The sequence below is a fragment of the Sceloporus undulatus genome, chromosome 5 (assembly GCF_019175285.1).
Source record: "Sceloporus undulatus isolate JIND9_A2432 ecotype Alabama chromosome 5, SceUnd_v1.1, whole genome shotgun sequence".
NCBI classification, from domain to species: domain Eukaryota; kingdom Metazoa; phylum Chordata; class Lepidosauria; order Squamata; family Phrynosomatidae; genus Sceloporus; species Sceloporus undulatus.
The window spans coordinates 55,687,618-55,707,208 of record NC_056526.1 but is presented as its reverse complement, the minus strand read 5'-3'; the positions used below and the strand labels follow the sequence as shown (position 1 = coordinate 55,707,208).

General features: G+C 39.5%; 1 protein-coding gene across 2 annotated transcripts in view; it reads left to right on the top strand.

Annotated features, from left to right (window-relative positions):
• The window catches only part of TPH2 (tryptophan hydroxylase 2), a 107,323-nt gene that overhangs the window by 39,649 nt on the left and 48,083 nt on the right, over positions 1-19,591 (top strand). For both annotated transcript variants that reach the window (XM_042469120.1, XM_042469119.1), the window contains exons 8-9: positions 5,633-5,768; positions 12,787-12,913. In XM_042469120.1, the coding sequence (XP_042325054.1) occupies positions 5,633-5,768; positions 12,787-12,913 (263 nt within the window). The remainder of the gene's footprint in view (positions 1-5,632; positions 5,769-12,786; positions 12,914-19,591) is intronic.

Genomic DNA, 19,591 nt, shown 5'->3' with positions numbered 1-19,591 from the left:
TAATAATAATAATAATAATAATAATAATAATAATAATAATAATAATAATAATATTTATTTGTATACCGCCCTCTGGCAAACCAATCCGGGCGGTTAACAACAGTAAAATATAAAATATGACAATTAAAAACACTTTATCCCTCCCCCCCCTTAAGACAGTATTAAATAGTATAACATATTAAAAATACAATATCAAGGATAAAAACAGCAATTAAAACTAAAAACTAAAAACCCTGATATCCCTCTGTTGATCCTCAACCATCTCTAAGATGGGGCCACGGGAGGAATGAGGGAATCAGGGAACCTGGGCCGGGATGGTTAATCTGGAAAGGCCTGCCGGAAGAGATCCGTCTTGACCGCTTTTTTAAAGCTGTCTAATGATGTTATCTGACGGATCTCATCCGGCAGGTCGTTCCAGAGTTTGGGGGCGACAGCAGAGAACGCCCTCTGGGAGGTTGCCGCAAGCCTAGATTTTAGAGGCTGCAGCAAGTTCCTCCCAGAGGACCGGAGAGTGCGGGGAGGATTGTAGGGGAGGAGGCGGTCTCTAAGATAGTTTGGACCCAAGCCATTTAGGGCTTTAAAGGTGATAACCAACACCTTGTACTGGGCCCGGAAGCTGATAGGCAGCCAGTGGAGGGACCTCAAAACCGGAGTAATGTGGTCTGCTGCTGACCTCTCACCCAAGTACTAATCAGAGCTGACCAAGCATCTTCTAAGATCAGATTGGATGCGAGCCACAGATGCTGGCAAAATGTTAGAAAGAAACTCTGCTAGAACATGGCCACATAGCCCGAAAAAAACCCACAAAAAATTTCATCTAAGGAGATTATCAGATTGGAAATGGGAGCGAAGCCCATCTTTATCCCATCCATGACAGCAATCACGTGAAAGACATTCACATATTCATGCTGATCCTGTCATTAAACTGTAAGTGAAGTGGAATTGCATTAACATGTACTTCTGTTAATACAAAATGAAGGGCAAGGATGGGACAATTCCACTTCAGTGACGGGACAATGACAGAATAAGCACTATGACATGTGAAAATCTTTTGTGCTATCGTGGTCAATCACAGTTTAATGATGGGATACTGACAGGATAAGTGCAAAGTCGTATGAAAATCTTTTTACGATTGAGCTATAAGGACGGGATAAGAACAGGACAAAGATGTTAATCTCCTATATGATACCCTTCCACTTCCATTTTCTGAGGCCACTGTGGTCTAGCTCTATTTGTTGTTGTTAATTGCCATCAAGTTGGCTTCTATGTATGATGATCCTATGAATGAGAAACCACTAAGATGCCCTGCCATCCATAGTCCTGTTCAGGTCCTGCAAACACAGGGCTGTGGCTTTCTTCATTGAGCCTATCCACCTGTAATGCAAATCTCCTTTCCTCCTGTCTCCCACTTTACCTAGCAGTATTGCCTCTTCTAACAAGTCATGTCATCTCATGATGTGGCCAATGTACAATGTCCTCAGTTTAGTCATTTGGCTTTCAGGGAGAATTCAGGCTTGATTTGTTCTGGGACCCATTTATAGGTTGTTTAAGCAGTCCATGCACATGCAGATTTCAAAACAAAACAGCTTCATTTACAGTATATACCACTTCATACTGAATTAACAGTGTCTAGGCAGTTTACAACTGTAAGCTAATTGCCCCCAACAATCTGGGTACTCATTTTAGTGACCTCAGAAGGATGCAAGCCTGAAACAAGCTTGAGTCCTTTTGCTGGTACTGAACTCGCAACCTTATGGTTTTGAGTGAGTGGCTGCAGTACAGGCATTTAACCACTCTGTCACCAGGACTCCTCTGATTTCTCCTCCATCATCCCATTTCATATGGGTTGATTCTCTCCCTCTGAGTTTTCTTCACTGTCCAGCTTTCACAACCATACATCCCCAGCATCTGCAGCAGGTACTGTCCCATAACCTTCCAGAGACAGCATGTGGGCCAATTAATTTCAATAAGTTTTGCTTTGTCTTTGTCTCCCCTCCTCACCCTTTCCCTCCATTTGTGTTATGTCTTTTGTACTGTAAACCTGAGGGCAGGAAGTACCTTGCCTTTTTTTATTTGAAAGGCTCTCTTTGGAAGCCTTTTTTGACTGAAGAGGAATTTCAATATGCTTAAAGATAAAACAAATAGAACTTCACTAAAGGTGCATGTAGGGCAATCTGCAGGAACTGCTGTGGAAGCACTCTGATGAAGACATGTTTTTAGCTAAAAAAAAAAAAAAAAAAAAAGGCGAATCAGATGCCAAACTTCTTTCCCCTTTAGTTCCAATCAAGTTGATGATTCAGGATCACTCCTTGTCCCACACGTCCCAGATGATCTCTTCTGCTTTGTGGGCACAAGAAAGTTATTAGTGCTGCCATTTTCAGTGATTCAGAGTGCTTATATTTCTAGCAACATAAAATGTTTAACACTGACCTCCCTCCCATGCTCCCTTGCCCCCATTATGAGTACTGCAAAGTCACAGCAAAGTATAATCATCAGAACCTGTGGAAGACTTTTCAATTGGAAATAAAATACAGTGTACGGTCTGAAAGGCTGACCTGCCCAACTCCCACTCCTTCCTTTATTCTGCCTTTATGGCTGCCAGCACTTAACGTTAATTGGCTCTCTGCTCTTTGAGCCTGGTCATATCTTTCAAAGGTGCTTCCTGCATTGTTCTTCCAGTCCCTGAGGAATGGCACTGAAGTACAATTCTTTTTTTTTCTTTCTTGAAAGTAGAATAGCACTCTTAAGGTTCAAAAGTATTATCTCAATCCAAGGACAACAGTCAAATATATTTTTGAAGGTGACTAAGCTTGAATCCTTTTATGGTAAACTGTAACTAATGAGTTAGGAAAAGAAGATGGGAAAGGAACTGCCCCTTCAAAGTCATTGTGAGTTTGGGGACAGCTTGGTTGAGAGACATGTCTGATGAAGGGACCTTTCCTTCAAATGGAAGAAATCTGAATTTGACACATTTGTCCAGGAAAAATGTTATTCAGAAAGCACAGAAAACAACCATGCATTTAGCTTAAACTTGCTATCTGGAATGTCAGCCACTATTATTCTGAACCACAGGTGGTGTGTGACCTTTCAGATGTTGTGTGACAATGCTCATCACCACTTGGCATTGCCAAAGCTGGTTGGGCCATTGGGATGCAGAAAGATTATGAAAGCTACAGGCAACCATCCTTGTTACTGTTAAAATACAAGTAGTTTTGTGTCCTTCCAAATGTCATACTACAATCCTTATTGTTTTTTAAAAAATAAGTTAAAGTACAGCACACATACATGCCCATTAAAAGATCCTTCAACAAAACAGCTAATCACAAAAAGCCTATTTGAACAGGAACGTCTCAATCTGCTGGAGAAAGGAGAGGAGAAAGTGGGTCAGGCTAGGGAGTAGACACTGAAAAATATCATTAGGTGTCCTCACCAGGTAGGGTTGTGGCAGTGGTGACAGTGAGAAAAAACTGTCTTGCAAGGAATTTAAGTCAAGAGACCTGTTATAGGGAGATACAACTTCCAGATAACATGAAGCTAAAACAGCCTAAATGGTTAAAACAGTTTCAAACCATGTCCATGTACATTTTGGAAACAAGTAAATTAAGATCCAAAACTTTAATAAATTATATCCCTCCCACCAAGTGTTTTAATTTGGGCATGGGAAGAAAGAAGTCAATGCCACTCAGGCTTCTGAGGGAAGGACGTTCTACATATGGGCAGCATAGCAGAAAAGGTTGTTTCCCCATCCTCTGGCAATTCATTGCTCCAACTGATTGGAGATGGAGGCGCAACCCTTGAACAAACCACGCTTCATGGACAGGCATACAGAGAGAGATACACCTTCATGTTTCAAAGTCTCAAACCATTTAGACATTTACTCAATGCAGAAACCAAGGCTAGTGGCCTCTAATAGTGTTATCCTTATGAATTTAATTTATTTCTCTATCAAAGCTGTTCAAAACTGTCCAAATTGCCCCATAAAAGCAGATCTTGCTACCACTTGGAACACCAACTGTATGTATTGTGTAATGAAGCACTACCTCTTAACTGTCCTGAATCTGTCACCATTCAGCTTCACTGGATAACCCTGGGATTTAGTACTTTGAGAGAAAGGGAACTCTATCAATGTTTTTTCCACACTCTGCATAGTTTTATATTCCTCTGCCATGTCTCCCTATATTCACCTGTTTTCTGGTTTGACTACAAATTATGTTCACAGAAATAAGGGAGAAGAGTGGCTTCCTAACCACTGGCCTTGTTTACTGGGGGACATGGATAGTTGTCCTCTCAAAAATAATCTTTCCAGGCTCTTCGCAGTGTTTCACTTTGTAACTTCTATCATTTCCTTCCTTATTCACTTTTTTTTTTGGGGGGGGGGACTGAACAGCATCAGATTTTATATTCATACATGGTAGCTCTTGGCTATCCTTTTCTGTACCTTTCCCAGATCTACTATTTCTTCTTTTTTTTAAAAAAAGCAGCAACTCAACTGTATGAAGTATTCAAAGTGTGTTCATGCTGTAGATTTATTTAAAGGCGGTATGATACAGGCAGTTACACTTTGGACTCTTTTCTTAATGATTCCTAATGATGACATGGAATTTGCCTTTTTCACCATTGTTGTACATTGGGTCAATCTTTTCATTGTTTTAAACAGTATAATTCATTTGCCATTTCAGCATCCACTTCCCCCTATTCCAATATGATTTCTGGAACCCAATATCCCATATACACCTGGCTATAATTCAACCTCATGTCAAGGGCAGATTTTGGAGCCAAAATTATGGATTTTTATATGACCCATGAATAAATCCAAAGTAAAACCTAGGAGCATGTAACAAAGGATCTAAAGGATGAAGCAAAAGAAAACAGTGCCAAAAAACTTGCAAAATTGCAGCAGACATAACTGTTTATGCTCACACTAAAGGCTGCAAGGATGAGAGAGTTGAGTGGGGTCAGTGTTTTGAAGATAGATTACACTCCTTCCTTTGACCAGGGGATGGTTCCTATTTTTAATAAGAGTTAAAGTACAGTACTTACATTGACCTGGGGACAAGTCAACTTAGTTTTTTGACTAAAATTTCTAGACTTATACATGAGTACACACAGTCATTTACAAACGTTTGATGACGATTTTAACATTAAAAAATTGTCATTAGATTTCATGAAGTACCTCAGGCTGTGTTATTCATAGAAGAATATTTCTCACCATGTGCAAATCCAGCATGAAACTGCAGCTCATCTATTTTATTTTTGCCTCTACCTGAATAAGAAACATAGCTAGCAAGATAGCTTTGCTGGGTGAATATGTTAACAACCTTACAGGTGCATAACATATAAAATGCTTTGTTCGCATCTGTAAAAAATGTAAAGCTTGATGTGGCCCTGAAAATCTGCCTTCAGTTTGATGCTCTACATAAAACAGGAAGACGGTTCTGATATTGGTACAGTAACCTTGGCATTTTTCAGCCTACTGATCTACATCAATTTGTGACTTTTATTTTTCTGAGAAGTGTATACTTGTTTCAAATAATGTGTAATCCTTTAAAACAAAAATTCTGTCAAGCATCTCTTACATTTTCTACTTACTGACATATATCCTCAAATAATTCTGTACTTTCTCCCACTTCAGAAAGGTCCGGATTTACAGTCAGACCAGTTGCTGGATATTTGTCACCTCGTGATTTCTTATCAGGCCTTGCCTATCGGGTTTTCCACTGTACCCAATATGTACGCCATGGCTCTGATCCGCTTTATACTCCTGAACCGTGAGTATCATTGGTCATAACTTAGTATTGCATTTGTAATCTGCCTTTCCTCCAAAGCATTCAGTGTGACATTTATGATTCTACCTCCTTAAGTTTTGAAACAGGTTTCCCACCCATGTTTCTTAGACTGAGTGATTGAGATTCCTTGCCACCTCTCAGCCAATTCTGGATTCTGTCTACAGTCACCTTTATCAATTTCTCATCACCAGGTTTATGATAATGGTTAAACCAGGCAGGCCAGGTTAACATGAACACTCCACTTAAACCTTTTCAAGTATTGGAGATCCAGGATATTTACAATGGAGGGAAAGAATAGGCTCTTTTGTTATCTTTTATGCTGATTATTATAAATATGATGAATAGATAGATATACATATACATTCCCCACAGTGAGAAACAAAAACATAGCAACATGTAGGCACTTACATTTTGTTACAATCTATAACATTATATATAAGGCATCTTACACATAGTCATATAACTATCTAGATGCTTACCAGGACCATTCATCTTAACACTTAACCCATTATCCGTGATAAAATACTATCCCAAGAATTAATGATCTTAAACAATTTTTGAACAAATCTTGACTGTATCCCAATAGGATGCAGCCAGGTTGCAGGATGCAGCCAGAAATTATCTCATGTAATTCACCACTGATTCCACTGGGTGAGTGCAACCTGGATGCAGCCTGGGTCCAGGGCGTGCTTCGGAGGCTACTTTTTAAAGCCGGGAGCTTTCCGACTTTGAAAAGCAGCCTCCGAAGCATGCCTGGGACCTGGGATGCAGCCGGGCTGTACTCACTCAGTGGAATCAGTGGAAAATTACGTGTGATAATGCCTACCTGTATCCTGCAACCTGGCTGCATCCCATTGGGGTGCAGTCGGGTTTTTAGTCCATGCGATAAGCTCCTATATGAATAGCATGTAGGCATATACTATCTATCCTACCATTAGACTAGTGGTTCCAAGACTGTGCCCTTTAAGAGATTTTGGACTTCAGCTCCCAGAAGCCTCAGCCATGTTGGCCAATAGTCTAGGATTCTGGGAGCTAAAGTCCAAAATCCCTTAAAGAGCACAGTTTGGGGACTACTGCATTAGATCTTCCTTACCATTGTGAATCAGCATTTTAGGGTGGCATGTCAAGGCTATCAGGAATGATCTTCCACTTTTTATTGAAACATCATCTTTGACAGGGTTAGAGGCATGCTAAAAAGCAGCTTGATTTTTGTGGCTCTGACATACCTTTTTTTATTTTCTCCTGCCACCCATGCACCACATTGATTATCCAGTCAGAAGCCTAGATCTTAACTTTATGTTTGATATACTAGGGCCTGTTACAGACTGCCAAAATAAAGCTGCTTCGGGTCTCTTTGGAGGTATGCTGTTTAAATGATGCATGCATCTTAAGAATCTGGAAGCTGCACCAAAGCTGCCCTCCAGTGCTTAGGAATGGAGTGTGGCTTTGGCGCGACCTCCGGACTCTTAGGACCCATGCATCATTTAAATAGCATACCTCCAAAGAGACCCGAAGCAGCTTTATTTGGGCAGTCTGTAACAGGCCTAGAAATCTTTGTTTAGTGCACACTGCACTTTTAGAATTCTACACACTACCTGTTCATTAAGTATAATCTAATGCACTAACTCACAGGGTCACTTCCAGTCAGCCTTTTAAGAGAACATCTGACAGTCTTCCTAGACATGAAACCTAAACAATTTCCCCCTTTCTTTCATTTCAGGGGCTCCCAAACTTTTTGACTCATGGAGCCCTCACCTCTATGGTGGAGACCCTAAGTGGCCTACCCTATGTTTTACAGGTTAATGGTGTTTGGAAGTATATATAGGAATATCGTCTTATTCTGTAATTTTATTCAATTTTTACTTCTTTCATTTTCCTGGAGCGGCCACGGAACACCTGAGAATTGCATGTGGCTCCTCAGAACAGTGGTTGGGAATCACTGTTTTATTTTAACTCAGAAAATTTGCAGACCATGGTTCTGCTCTAATGAACCTCTCTCATGGCTCACATCTGAGGCTAGGCCACAATGTCCAAATCCTGTATGTTTGCACTGTGCCTGTCTCCTTTGTCTGAGGCCAGGTCTTCCTTTAGCCCCCTTCCAATGCACCCATACTATTAATGGTGTACCTGTGCAGATGAGCAATAGTTGGAGACATAACCATGTCAGTCTAGTTCAGCATAAAAAAGATATAAATAAATTATTTGAGATTCACTGAGAAAATTAATTTTATGGCATAAGCTTTCGTGGACTCCAGTTTATTTTCTCAGATGCACCACAAAAACTTATGCTGGAATTTTCTTTTTTTCCAGTCTCAAAGTTGCTGCAGGTTTCCTTTTTAACTTTTTTAAACAGAGGGGCAATGTCTGTGAAATTAAGCTAATGTCTCAAGACCTCTTGCACAAAGAGAGGGAAAGGAGCAACTGGCAGGTATATGCTTTTTACACCTTGCCTTCTTTTCTGTATCTATAAGTATGAAGGTACAAACCAGCAGGCAGGGTGAGCAGGCCCCAGGGAAGCTGGACAGTCACAGAGCACAAAAGGTTGGCTAACTCTCTACTTTATCTTTTTTTGAAGCAAAGGTCCAGGCCTGCTGTGATAGCTGATCAATTATTAAATAGAATTGTTTGAACATGTTGCCATCTGGCTTTCATCTGTGCAGCAGAAAGTGCCACTTTGTATAATAGAACTTTAACCCTATTGCTTGGAGGGCATCCTTTCTGAACACAAAAGGCCAGGAGACTGCATCTAAGAACCACATGACCCCCAGTGTCACATTTGCTGCCAAGATCTTGTTCTGATAATGGCCCCTGTCTTGCTTTTTGTACAATGCTGCTATTTATTTATATATTTATTTCCTCTATGTATAGCACTTGTACTTTAAGATCAAGTAATTTGTTTCACTGTAATTTATGCTGTATCTGCACTTTTTAAAATGCTGTAGACTAAACATTGCATATAAACCATAGTTGGCTTGGGATACCAAGCAAGGAAATCTGGGGTAATGGTTAGTATGGAACAGGGCATAATGAGCATGGTAAGTGACACTATAGGAGGAAGAGATAGGGAAGTTAGCAACTGACCTGGTCTAATCACCTTCTTCTTCTCCTCAACGTTCAACACTCTGGTTGCCACTTCTGTCTGGGGTGTTACTACTGAATACCAGCCTAGTCCATGATAAAAACACTATGTACCCATGGTACTCAGTGGATTTCCATGGCCAAACACAGCTTTGAACCCAGTTTTCCAGATAAAGATACATATCACTGATGTGCATAACTGAGGACTCTTCCTCAAACATTCTGATAAATGTTGTAGTATTGTACAGTATTTCAAGATTTTATGTACTCAAATTATTGTTTCTGCTTCTGCATCCAACAGCTTTTTGCCTCGTTTCCTGCTGGTCATAGTAGATTTTAATACTGTACTACCCTTGATCTGCGCATTACCTTCCCCCCACTTGAAATATGATTAAGCTGTCTTGTTGGTTGGTTTCCCTCCATCCTCACCCTCCCCAACATGAACTCAGCCCCTATTTAGAGCACAGCTGGATGCAGGAACAGAAATAATAATTTCATCATATAAAATCCTATATACTCCTATACACTCTTCTCCTAGTATCCACATTACCAGTCTTCCACATGATTTCTATTTTCTATTTCTGTTTTCTGATTAATTTTTTTGTATGATCATATTGCTAAAATGATATAAGGATTCACCAGTTTAGCATTGTATCATTTTTTAAGGAATTAAAAAAACAACTTTCCATCTGGTAACTGGAAGATAACATTCTCCTCTCACACATTATTTCTATTCTCTAATATCCCTTCTTTTCTTTTAAATAAGTTTTTTGTATAGTCATAGTGCTGATATGACAGGCTATACCACTTCAGCACTATAACTCCAAAGGAAGGAAGAAAAGGAAATTCTAGAAATATAAAGAGAGAATGCTGGTCAATGGGGAAACTTTGTTTTGAATGTTTGACCACAGGCAAAAACTGCTGAGCACCCAATGAAATCCACTGGAAAAAATGTAGACACATCTCAAAGTGCTCAATAGATGCTTTATTATAGAGAGTCTGCTTCATTATAGAGAAAGACAAATGTGTTCCAGCTATTTTATGGCCTTCTTCAGAGACTATATAAAAAAACATAAAAATAAAAAGACAGCCCATAATTAAATAATAAAACATACATAATGTTACATAAGGAAGGTCATTTTAAACTTTGTAATTTTCCTATGGCCCATATGTACTGATATGAAATCTAACTGCAAAGGTTGAAGGTCATGCCCCCATTTGATATGTCACTTGTGGGACTGTCCAAAAGCATAGTAGGAGGAAATGAGGCAATGGGTACAGACATGTTACATGCATCCTGCCCTGTATTGGAGACTTCTGGGACAGAAAAAAAGAGCAACCCCATCAGTGGATATAAAAACATGCAACTAGTACTGGAGCGATAGAGAAAAGAAACAGCATAGGAAGAATGTTCTATCTGTATCTATTTATCTATGGAGATTTTCTGATGGGGATAAAAGCCGGGAGCAAAGTCATGCAATCATGCTGAAGTTTTGCAGATGATGTCACGCTGATCCATGACTTGTCTCGGGTCGGGAAGAGTGTACAGTGGTGCCTCGGGTTACGAAATTAATTCGTTCCGCCGCCGCTTTCGTAACCCGAAAAGCATTCGCAAGCCGAAATGCCATAGGCGCTAATGGGGAAAAGCTGCGATTTCGTGCGAAAAAGCCGAAAAAAGCACCAAAATTTTTTTCGTAACCCGAAAAAACATTCGTAACCCGGAACAATTATTTCCTATGGGATTTTTTCGTATCCCGGAAATTTCGTAACCTGGGTATTTCGTATCCCGGGGTACCACTGTAGTGTAGTGGAGTCTCCTTCCCTGGAGGTCTTTAAACAGAGGCTGGATGGCCATCTATTGGGGATGCTTTGACTGAGATTTCCTGCATGGCAGGGGGTTGGACTGGGTGGCCTTTGTGGTCTCTTCCAACTCTATGATTCTATGGTTCTATGTTTCTAAGAACCGGGAATGCTCCAGCAACAAACCCTTCATGGGACTTCCCCTTGAATGGTTTGTTGCTGGAGCATTCCTGGTTCTTCCCAGGAGAAGTCTAGGATCAGCGCGATGTGTCTGAAAATGTTCAGCACCATCACATGATTTTTCGGGAATATGCTTTTTATTCCCATTTTTTCCCCGTAAGAAAATCTCCTACCTACCTACCTATCTATGTTGTTGTTATTTCATTTTTTTAAATGACGTTTCTGACTTAAGGGCATTTAAGGAGACCCAAAACCCCAAATGGGGTTTTCTTAGCCAGATTTGTTCAGAAGGGTGATGATCCCGCCTTCCTCTGAGGCTGGGAGTGTGTGACTTGTCGAAGGTTATCCAGTGGGTTTCCATGGCCAAGCAGAGATTGGAACCCTGTTCCAACACTTTAAACCACCATCTCTCTCTCTCTCTCACACACATACACTCACAGATATGTACAGATACAGGTCCCACCAAATCCTGAAGTTTTTGAACAGTCTGGAGGAATTCTGAGAGTAGGATGTTGTCTGTGACAGATTTGGCCTAGTTTTGCTTCCCTAGATACAGTATGTGCTGCTGGATATCAGGAACTGACCTTGCAGCCAAAGCATGCATTCTACTACTCAGCTTTGAGTACTGCTTTGCTGCTTTTGAAAATAAAAGGTTACAACATCTAATAAGTCAAGTTCCAAAAGCAACCAACGGAGGTAATCCAGTTTCCTCAAGTGTATTCTCACACTTTTTTGAGAGGAGCTCTTAGTCCCGAAAAGAAGGAGACATTGCAGTGGATTTTGAAACATGAATTTGCCACCTACAATGCAAGAAAATTTGGATTGTTGTTCAGATAGCAATGGGGTAAACCTATTCCCACAAGGCAGCAGCTGAGAACTGAAAAGGATGCTGAGTCTTTAAGGCTTCAGCTCTTTTCATAACCTCATCATGTCTGTTTCTGTATTGTCAGAGAAAAGTGAATACAAGAAAAAAGACAAACCAGAAACTCCTGCTTGCTACATTACTACTCTATTGTCCTTTTCATGCATAGTATGTTCCTTGCAGTCCTCCCTGTGATATAGATGGGTTGATACAAATAACACAAGGATCCACTTTTGAATTCTGCTGTTTTGATTACAGTGGAAATAAAGAATGGAATGGGAAGCATACATTTTTAAAAAAACCTACAATTGAGTCTGGTGTAAGAATATATCTGTGTGCCTGCACACACACAGGAAACACATTCTGGTGTAGACACCTTGGCCACACAGCAATATACAACAAAATCCAAAATCCACAACAGAGTGATACCTTTATGTAGCCAACCAAAAGTCACTAAATACATAATGCATTTTTTAAAAGCTTTGTTGGCTTCTTCATTTTGCAAAGATGTTAAATATTATACAGGAGAAGAAAAGTGACAATGTTGAGTCAGAGCCCTCTAAGATGTTACTGCTGTTGTCAGTTAAAATAGTCTACAGGGATCTCAATGAAGCCGCTCTCATTCTTGGACTGAAGACAAACGGCAATAAAAGACAGGCAATAACATTTCAACTCTATTAGCAACAGAAAAGTAACTTCCCTTGAGATCCTGGAGTTAATTCCTGGAATTAAGACATGCAACAAAACCCAAATCCACAAAACTGAAGGCATTAACTCCTTGAGGTTTTTACCTCCAACAAAAGGTAAAACTTTTTCATTTGGACTATAATTGGCAAATTTTACTTACATAACAAATACATACATATGTGAGACACAAAGTCTCACAAAATTGTTTATCAAATATTTATCTGTGTAATTAAGCCCTTTAACCATTATGACAGGCAGATACGTGGGGTTTTTTTGCTGTTGTTTAAGAAAGCATACTGAACAATTTCAGGATCCTTGAAGAGGTTTGTGTGCACTGTACCCTATGATACTTTTTACATATGTACTAAATTTGTAATTTGTATTCCATTGCAGGGATACATGCCATGAACTCCTGGGACATGTGCCTCTGCTTGCTGATCCTAAATTTGCCCAGTTTTCCCAAGAGATTGGACTGGCCTCCCTGGGAGCATCTGATGAAGACGTCCAAAAACTTGCTACTGTGAGTCACTAAGTTATAAAGGATGCACTTTCCTTGATCCTCAGAAATCTGTCACATTTATTCAAAGAAAGTGTTTTTCTCAGTATGATGACACAGCAAGCTGCCAGCTTCTCCCAACCTAAAAAACCTAGATGCATTTTTTTTCTGTGACTGGTTTATTATAGTGTATGTATGCTACAATGCATGCTTGTGTATCCACAATGTGTGACCATAGGCAGCGGCTACAGACAGTAAAAGCAATAGATGAAGTGTGGTTTCCATACACTCTCCTCCTCTTTCCCCTCTTCCTCCTCCTCCTTCCAGCAGCAGTTTCTCTAATGTGTCTGTTTGTGTGCGTATGCATACCTATTGACTTATGGTGACCCCATGAATTTCCTAGGGTTTTCATAATTAAGGAATACTCAGAGATGGTATTGCCAGTTCCTTCCTCTAAAATATAGCCTATAGAATTTGGTATTCATTGCTGGCCTCCCATACAGGTACTAACCAGGACTGACACTGCTTAGCTTCTAAGAGCTGAACAGATTTGTTGCTTTTAGGTTATAGCCTTTTCAAATACCTCTAAGGCAGAAATTGGAACTGTGTGGACCACAAATTATTAATTATTATTATTACTAGCTATTTCTGGACTGCATTTTCCATCAGTCTTAACCAGTTTAGCCAATGGTGGGGAATGCCAGCAGTTATGGCTCAACAATATTTGGAGGACTTCATATTTTTTAACCCTGTTATAGAATGGAGGTTTTGAGCAATTTGAAGTAAAAATCCTGGACATTTTCTCCCAATATGCTTTCAGAAATGTCACTGTAAGTGGAGTGTGCATGCCTGTGTGTTGTCAGTGGAAACAGAGATATTAAAAAAGCACACACAAAAAAACTCCAGCATGAATTGTGAGAACTGGTCTCACCATTTATTGCAGTGTTATGGGAGATCAATGTGGGCTAGTTCTGTCTGATGTGAGTAGTGGTTCATATCTGTATTAGCGTTTCCTAGGGTATTCTAGGAACAAGGAGTTACTGGTATGCATGTGAAATAACCCTCTTTCTTTAAGACTTTTTATGAAGAGAGTCATATACAATTTAAAACTGTCCATTGTTTAAGTCTTTGAACTACATTTATGGCTCTTATGGCTAGAAATATATTTCCCCTCAATAAATAGAATGTTTAGGAAGACTTTGGAAAAGTTACTTTTTGGACTACATGTTCTAAAATCCTTCATCCACAATAGGCATGATGTCTGAGGGGAATTTTGGGAGATATAATCCAAAAATAACCTTTCTGCCTTCAGATTACAAATAATGAAAGAAATCTGCAGTGCTAGTTTCCAGGTGGTTTTTAAAGAAGCATCTAATAATGCAGAAAACACACGGTCAATGTGCAGTTTCTGTATGTGCCATGTAAAGCAGATCAACCAAGCAGGATTTTGGACATATTGTGATAAAAAAGTACAAAAATCAACAGGGAGATGTAGCATAAAGTTCCACCAAGTAGAACTGTACCACATTTCCTCTCTTGCACCAATCTACATTTTACCTGTTGCAGTCTTTCCACATGGCCATTGACTGGATGGTAGAGAGAGTGTATTTGTGGATAGCAGAGAAGCATCCAGCTATGTTCTTATAGCATGCAGTTTATAATATAGCAGGGTGCAGCAATGAAGCATCATCTGAGACCTCCCAGGAATCTTATAAATGTCCCAGAGAATGATGTCAATGCTTTGCTTCCAGCTGTAAGAACACAGCCAGGCACGTCTCTGCCATTCTGTCTGCTCTCCACCAGCCAGGAAATGATCATGTCAGGAGCAGGTTGCAGCAGGTAAAAGTTAGTTTTTCTAGAAGGAGCTGGCAAATGCATGAGCTTGATAGAGAATTTTAACTTCTACAATGGCTGATTGATTGATTAATTAATTAATTTCAAAACTGTATTAAGAAACAAGATAGGAAGAAAATCAATTCATTCAAGATATGGTGCTGGAGAAGAGTGCTGAATATTCTGTGGACAGCCAAAAAGACAAACCAAAAACAAATAGAACAAAACTAGCCAGAAATCTCCCTGGAAGCCAAGATGACAAAACTATCATACTTCAGACAAGACATATTGGAAAAAACAATAATGCTAGGAAAGGTGGAAGGAAATAGAAAGAAAGGAAGGTCGCATGCTAGCTGGATGGACTCTAGTAAGGAAGTCAAGGGTATGACTTTGGAGGAACTAAGCAGAACAGTGGGGGACAGGCAGTCTTGGAGATGTCTCATGCACAAGTTGCCATTGGTTGAGATCGACTTGAAGGTGATTAACAACAACAAGAACAACAAATGTTGGACTTATACCACCATAACAGAACAATATCCTAGTTCTTTCTGCTGTTTCTATGAAAGTGATAAGCAGCTTTGATGTCTGTCCGAACTTTTACACATGCAAGAATTTATTAGTTTTTTCCTCAAAGAGCTGGACAATGCTTTGCACTTACAGTGGACAGTCTCTCTAGGTGCATGGAAAATGCATCAGGACCCTCAGACAGGTGCCCATTGGGCTTTGGATGACAACACATTTAAAAACGGTGTCTGTGTTGTATACCACCATATGCACGTCTACCACTATGGTTGGTGCATACAGTCAAAGTTGGGAGAGACCACAAGGGCCATCCAATCCAACCCCCTGTCATGCAGGAATATACAATCAAAGCACTCCTGACAGATGGTTATTCAGACTCTGTTTAAAAATTTCCAAAGAAGGAGACTCCACCACACTCCAAGGCAGCATATTTTGTCGAACAGCTCTTACCATCAGGAAGTTCTTCCTAATGTTCAGGTAGAATCTCTTTTCAACATCAGAGTTTGTGGGGCTATACTTTTGTAGTGGTGGTATACTTAACCCCCTTTTTTTATTTGTTAATTTCAGTATGTAGGGCAAAAACTTAAAGTCCATTATTCTAGAAATTAAGAAGGCAGGATTTTGTGTACCAGTCTTCTGCTTCTTTCTCTACAGCACTATCTACAAATCTGTCCAATTAAAGAAATTGCTGTCTGGCACTAATTGGCTACATTAAACTCTTTCAAGTTCCCCCCCCCTTCTTCTTCTGCTTTGAAGCTGCTTTTCAACCTCTGTCTCTAATGTATTAAAAACTCCAACCCCCTCCTTTCTTTCTTGGTAACAATTATTGTGACATTTTAATCTATTGCCAGAGAATGAAAGCTAAACAATTTCTGCTCTTTTTTTTTACTGGCCTGTGTGCAGAAACCTGTGGAAATAAATTGCTTCTGAAAATGGAGAAAATTGAAGTTTTGCAAATAGTTATGGAGCTCATTTTTATAAATATAAATGATTTGGCCTTGACTGAATTATAAAGGAAGCCAGTGCTATGGCAAATGTTGTCTGCCTGTTTGTATCTTCATATATTTGCTTACATGTGCCAATACAATTGTGCACATGAGAAAATTGATGAACATTTTCACTCATGAGAGAAAATTAAATAACTTTTCATTTGACTATATTGTCACCCTAATGAATCTGGGGCTTTCTTAAAGCTTAAAAGTTCAGTTTTCTGATAATTTTTTTCTTAGCCTTGTCTTTTTTTTTTAAAGCCTTTCTTCATAGAATCATAGAATCTTAGAATAGGAAGGAGCTACAAGGAACCCTGTTATAGAATCATAGAATCAGAGAGTTGGAAGAGTCTGTTCTACTGTCAAACACCTCTTAGAATCATAGATCATAGAATCATATAATTATAAAATGGAAGAGACCACATGGGCCATCCAGTCCAATCCTTTGCCACGTAGGAATACACAGTTAAAGCTTTTTCTGTCAATGAAGTCTTCCAAATGTTTAGAATTTCTTTTACTCTAATTAGATTCTATTGGTTCATGTTCTAGTGTTTGGAGCAGCAGAAAATAAATTTACTCCATATTCTACATGACATCTCTACAGATATTTAAAGCTAGATATCATGTCACCTTTCCAGTCTTCTCTTTTCCAACCTGAACATACCTATCTCCCTAAGATGTTCTTCATAGGGCTTGATTTCCATCTTGGTTGCCCTCTTTTTGGCATGTTCTGGTTTCTTGATATCTTTCTTGAACAAAAGGCCCAGACCTGTACACAGTATTCCAAATGAAATCTGATCAAACTAGACTAGAATAATAACACTACTTTCTTCTGTCTGGATACTATATTTCAGTTGATGCAGCCCAGAAGTACACTGGCTTTTTGGCTGTTGTATCACACAGTTGACTCATGTTTAGCTTGCGGTCTGCAAAGAAGCCTAGATCCTTTTCATATGTTCTGCTTTCCAGACAGATGTCACTAGTCCTTTCCAAATCCTTCCCATTATCTGAAACCTCTTCCTGGGTAACAAAAGGTTAAAATGAGTGCAGAGGTTCAGTTACATTTTAATGAGGCTCAGTGTCATGATGATGAGATAGCAATTGCAAACCTTCAAGATGCTTCTGAGCAGAGGTAATAAAATGCCTTGAAGCACCATAAGGGCTCCCTTTTCTCTGGCTCTTTCTAAACAGACCGTGAGGACCTTCTGACAAAATATCACCTAGAGCCAAAATGTTTGGTCAGCAAGGCATGTGGAAGCTGGACAAAGGAATCCAGACTCCCAGCTATCCAGGAACAGCAAGGACTACAGATTCCACCTGATCTGTGAGTAGCAATAGGCGAGTGTATTAGTTAGTCACATCAGGTTTTTAAAATTCCTTCTCCTGATTTGGCTGAAATGATCAAATATGTCTGAAACTTGTAATTCCTAACCTGTGCTTGAAGGACAAGATGGTCCTTCATGTAAAGAGATATCTTGTTGCTATGAAGATCCTTTACTTAGAAAACTCTAATAGCACATTGTCAGACAAATATGTATTTCTCATAGTTCTTTAATCCAAAGAATGAACATTACCTTAGCTTTTAAGTCAACAGAATATTGGTTGTATTCAGAATAAATGAAAACAATCCATAGCACGTGGAGCTGAGCTTTCAGAGATATGTAATAGCATGTGTATGTGTTAGCCTGAAGTACTTGGCCTGATAATAGAGGCATTGCAAGCCTGCCCTTCTTTTCAACTGCAAAATATTGCAGCTGCTGCTTCTGTAGACTAAGAAAAGGTCATAGGAACAGCCTGAAAAAGTTACTTATGTAGACTATAAATCCCAGAATCCCTCAGTAATTGTTTGCTATTCACCTAGCTACTATGCCACACTGGCAGTTGAAATATGGACTGCCACTGATTCATCTGAAGAGCAAAACTGTTTCACCAGTATCACACCCACACCGATGTGCTATGGGCATCTCAGACCTATGATGTCTTTGCTGTGGCTTTCCCAAATACTTTGGTGCTCTGTGAAGAGGCAAGTGCTAAAATTGGTTAAGGAGATTACTACACATGGCTTTTAAACCATTATTATAGTAATATAATCGCACCTTTGGTGATACTTATCACACAATATTGCCTCCGACTCATAGCTCTTGTGTAAGCCAAATGTGGTTAAAATATTTTTACATTTTTATACTCTACCATTGGCACATAGGTACCTCTGGGTAGGTACCAAAATGAAAAAAAGTAATATAATTTATTAATAAAAGCAGAGAGTGATATCATATAGGAGCAAATAAAATACAATTTAGGGTTGCCAACTGACATAAGGGACAGTTGTCCTGTCTCTTTCAAGATTGTGTGGAAAGGGGAATTTCTGCAGCTGACAAGGAAGACCTGCTGAAATTTCATTTTCTGCACAACTGTGAAAGGGACAGAAGTCCCATCTTTCATTCCATTTGGCAACCCTGCAGTCAATCAACACACTGATAACAGACAGCTGAAATGTACGGTGAACAATAAGGTTTAAAAATCTTGGAGGAATAACTAGTGTAGCCTATATGGTTAGTGTTGTTGCTCTTTGTGACTTTGGAGATAAAATATGTAATGAATATACAGAACCACTGCAATTCTGCATCACTGTTACTCTTGACTTCTAATAGCTGTGGATAGAGTAACTGCATATGATCTTGCAATTCCTGTTTGGAAAATATTAGTCAAATTTTCGAAGCTCAGAAGCACAAAACACTTGCATGGTTCAGCTTGGCTGGTCCTACAATTAAACAGAGTGAGCATCAGGCAGCTGATTTTGGATGTGAACCCTGGTCTCCCAGAATCCTAATCCAACTCTACACCATATTGGTTCTGTACAGCCACCTCCAACTCTGATTTATATTGAAAGGGCCTACACAATACAACAGTATGGCTTTGAAGTCCTATAAAAAAGATCATTTGCTTACCATTGCCTTCCTTGAAGGCTGAGAGAATGAGACTTGCCCATGGTTAATCAATGAATTCCCTTGACCAAGTGAGGAGGTGAACCCTGGTCTCTCAGGCATCTAGAGGGCACCAGCCCAGGAAAAGTGTTGGGAATTATTATTTTTCTGTACATTAACAGTAAGTTAACAGATTTCTTCCAACAGTTTGCTCTTCTCACCAGTCCAAAACATCAGAAAGATGTATAAAGAAAATACACGCAAGAACTGAGAAATTCTGAAGTATATAACAAGCGCATCCTGGATGTTTTATGGTGATGTTTTCGAAGAGCTTGTATAATGAGCATTACCCAGCATGTCAACTTTCTGGCACAAAAACGTAATAGATTTTGATATTCAAGTTAATAAGAGAATAATGTGAGCCTGACAAAGCA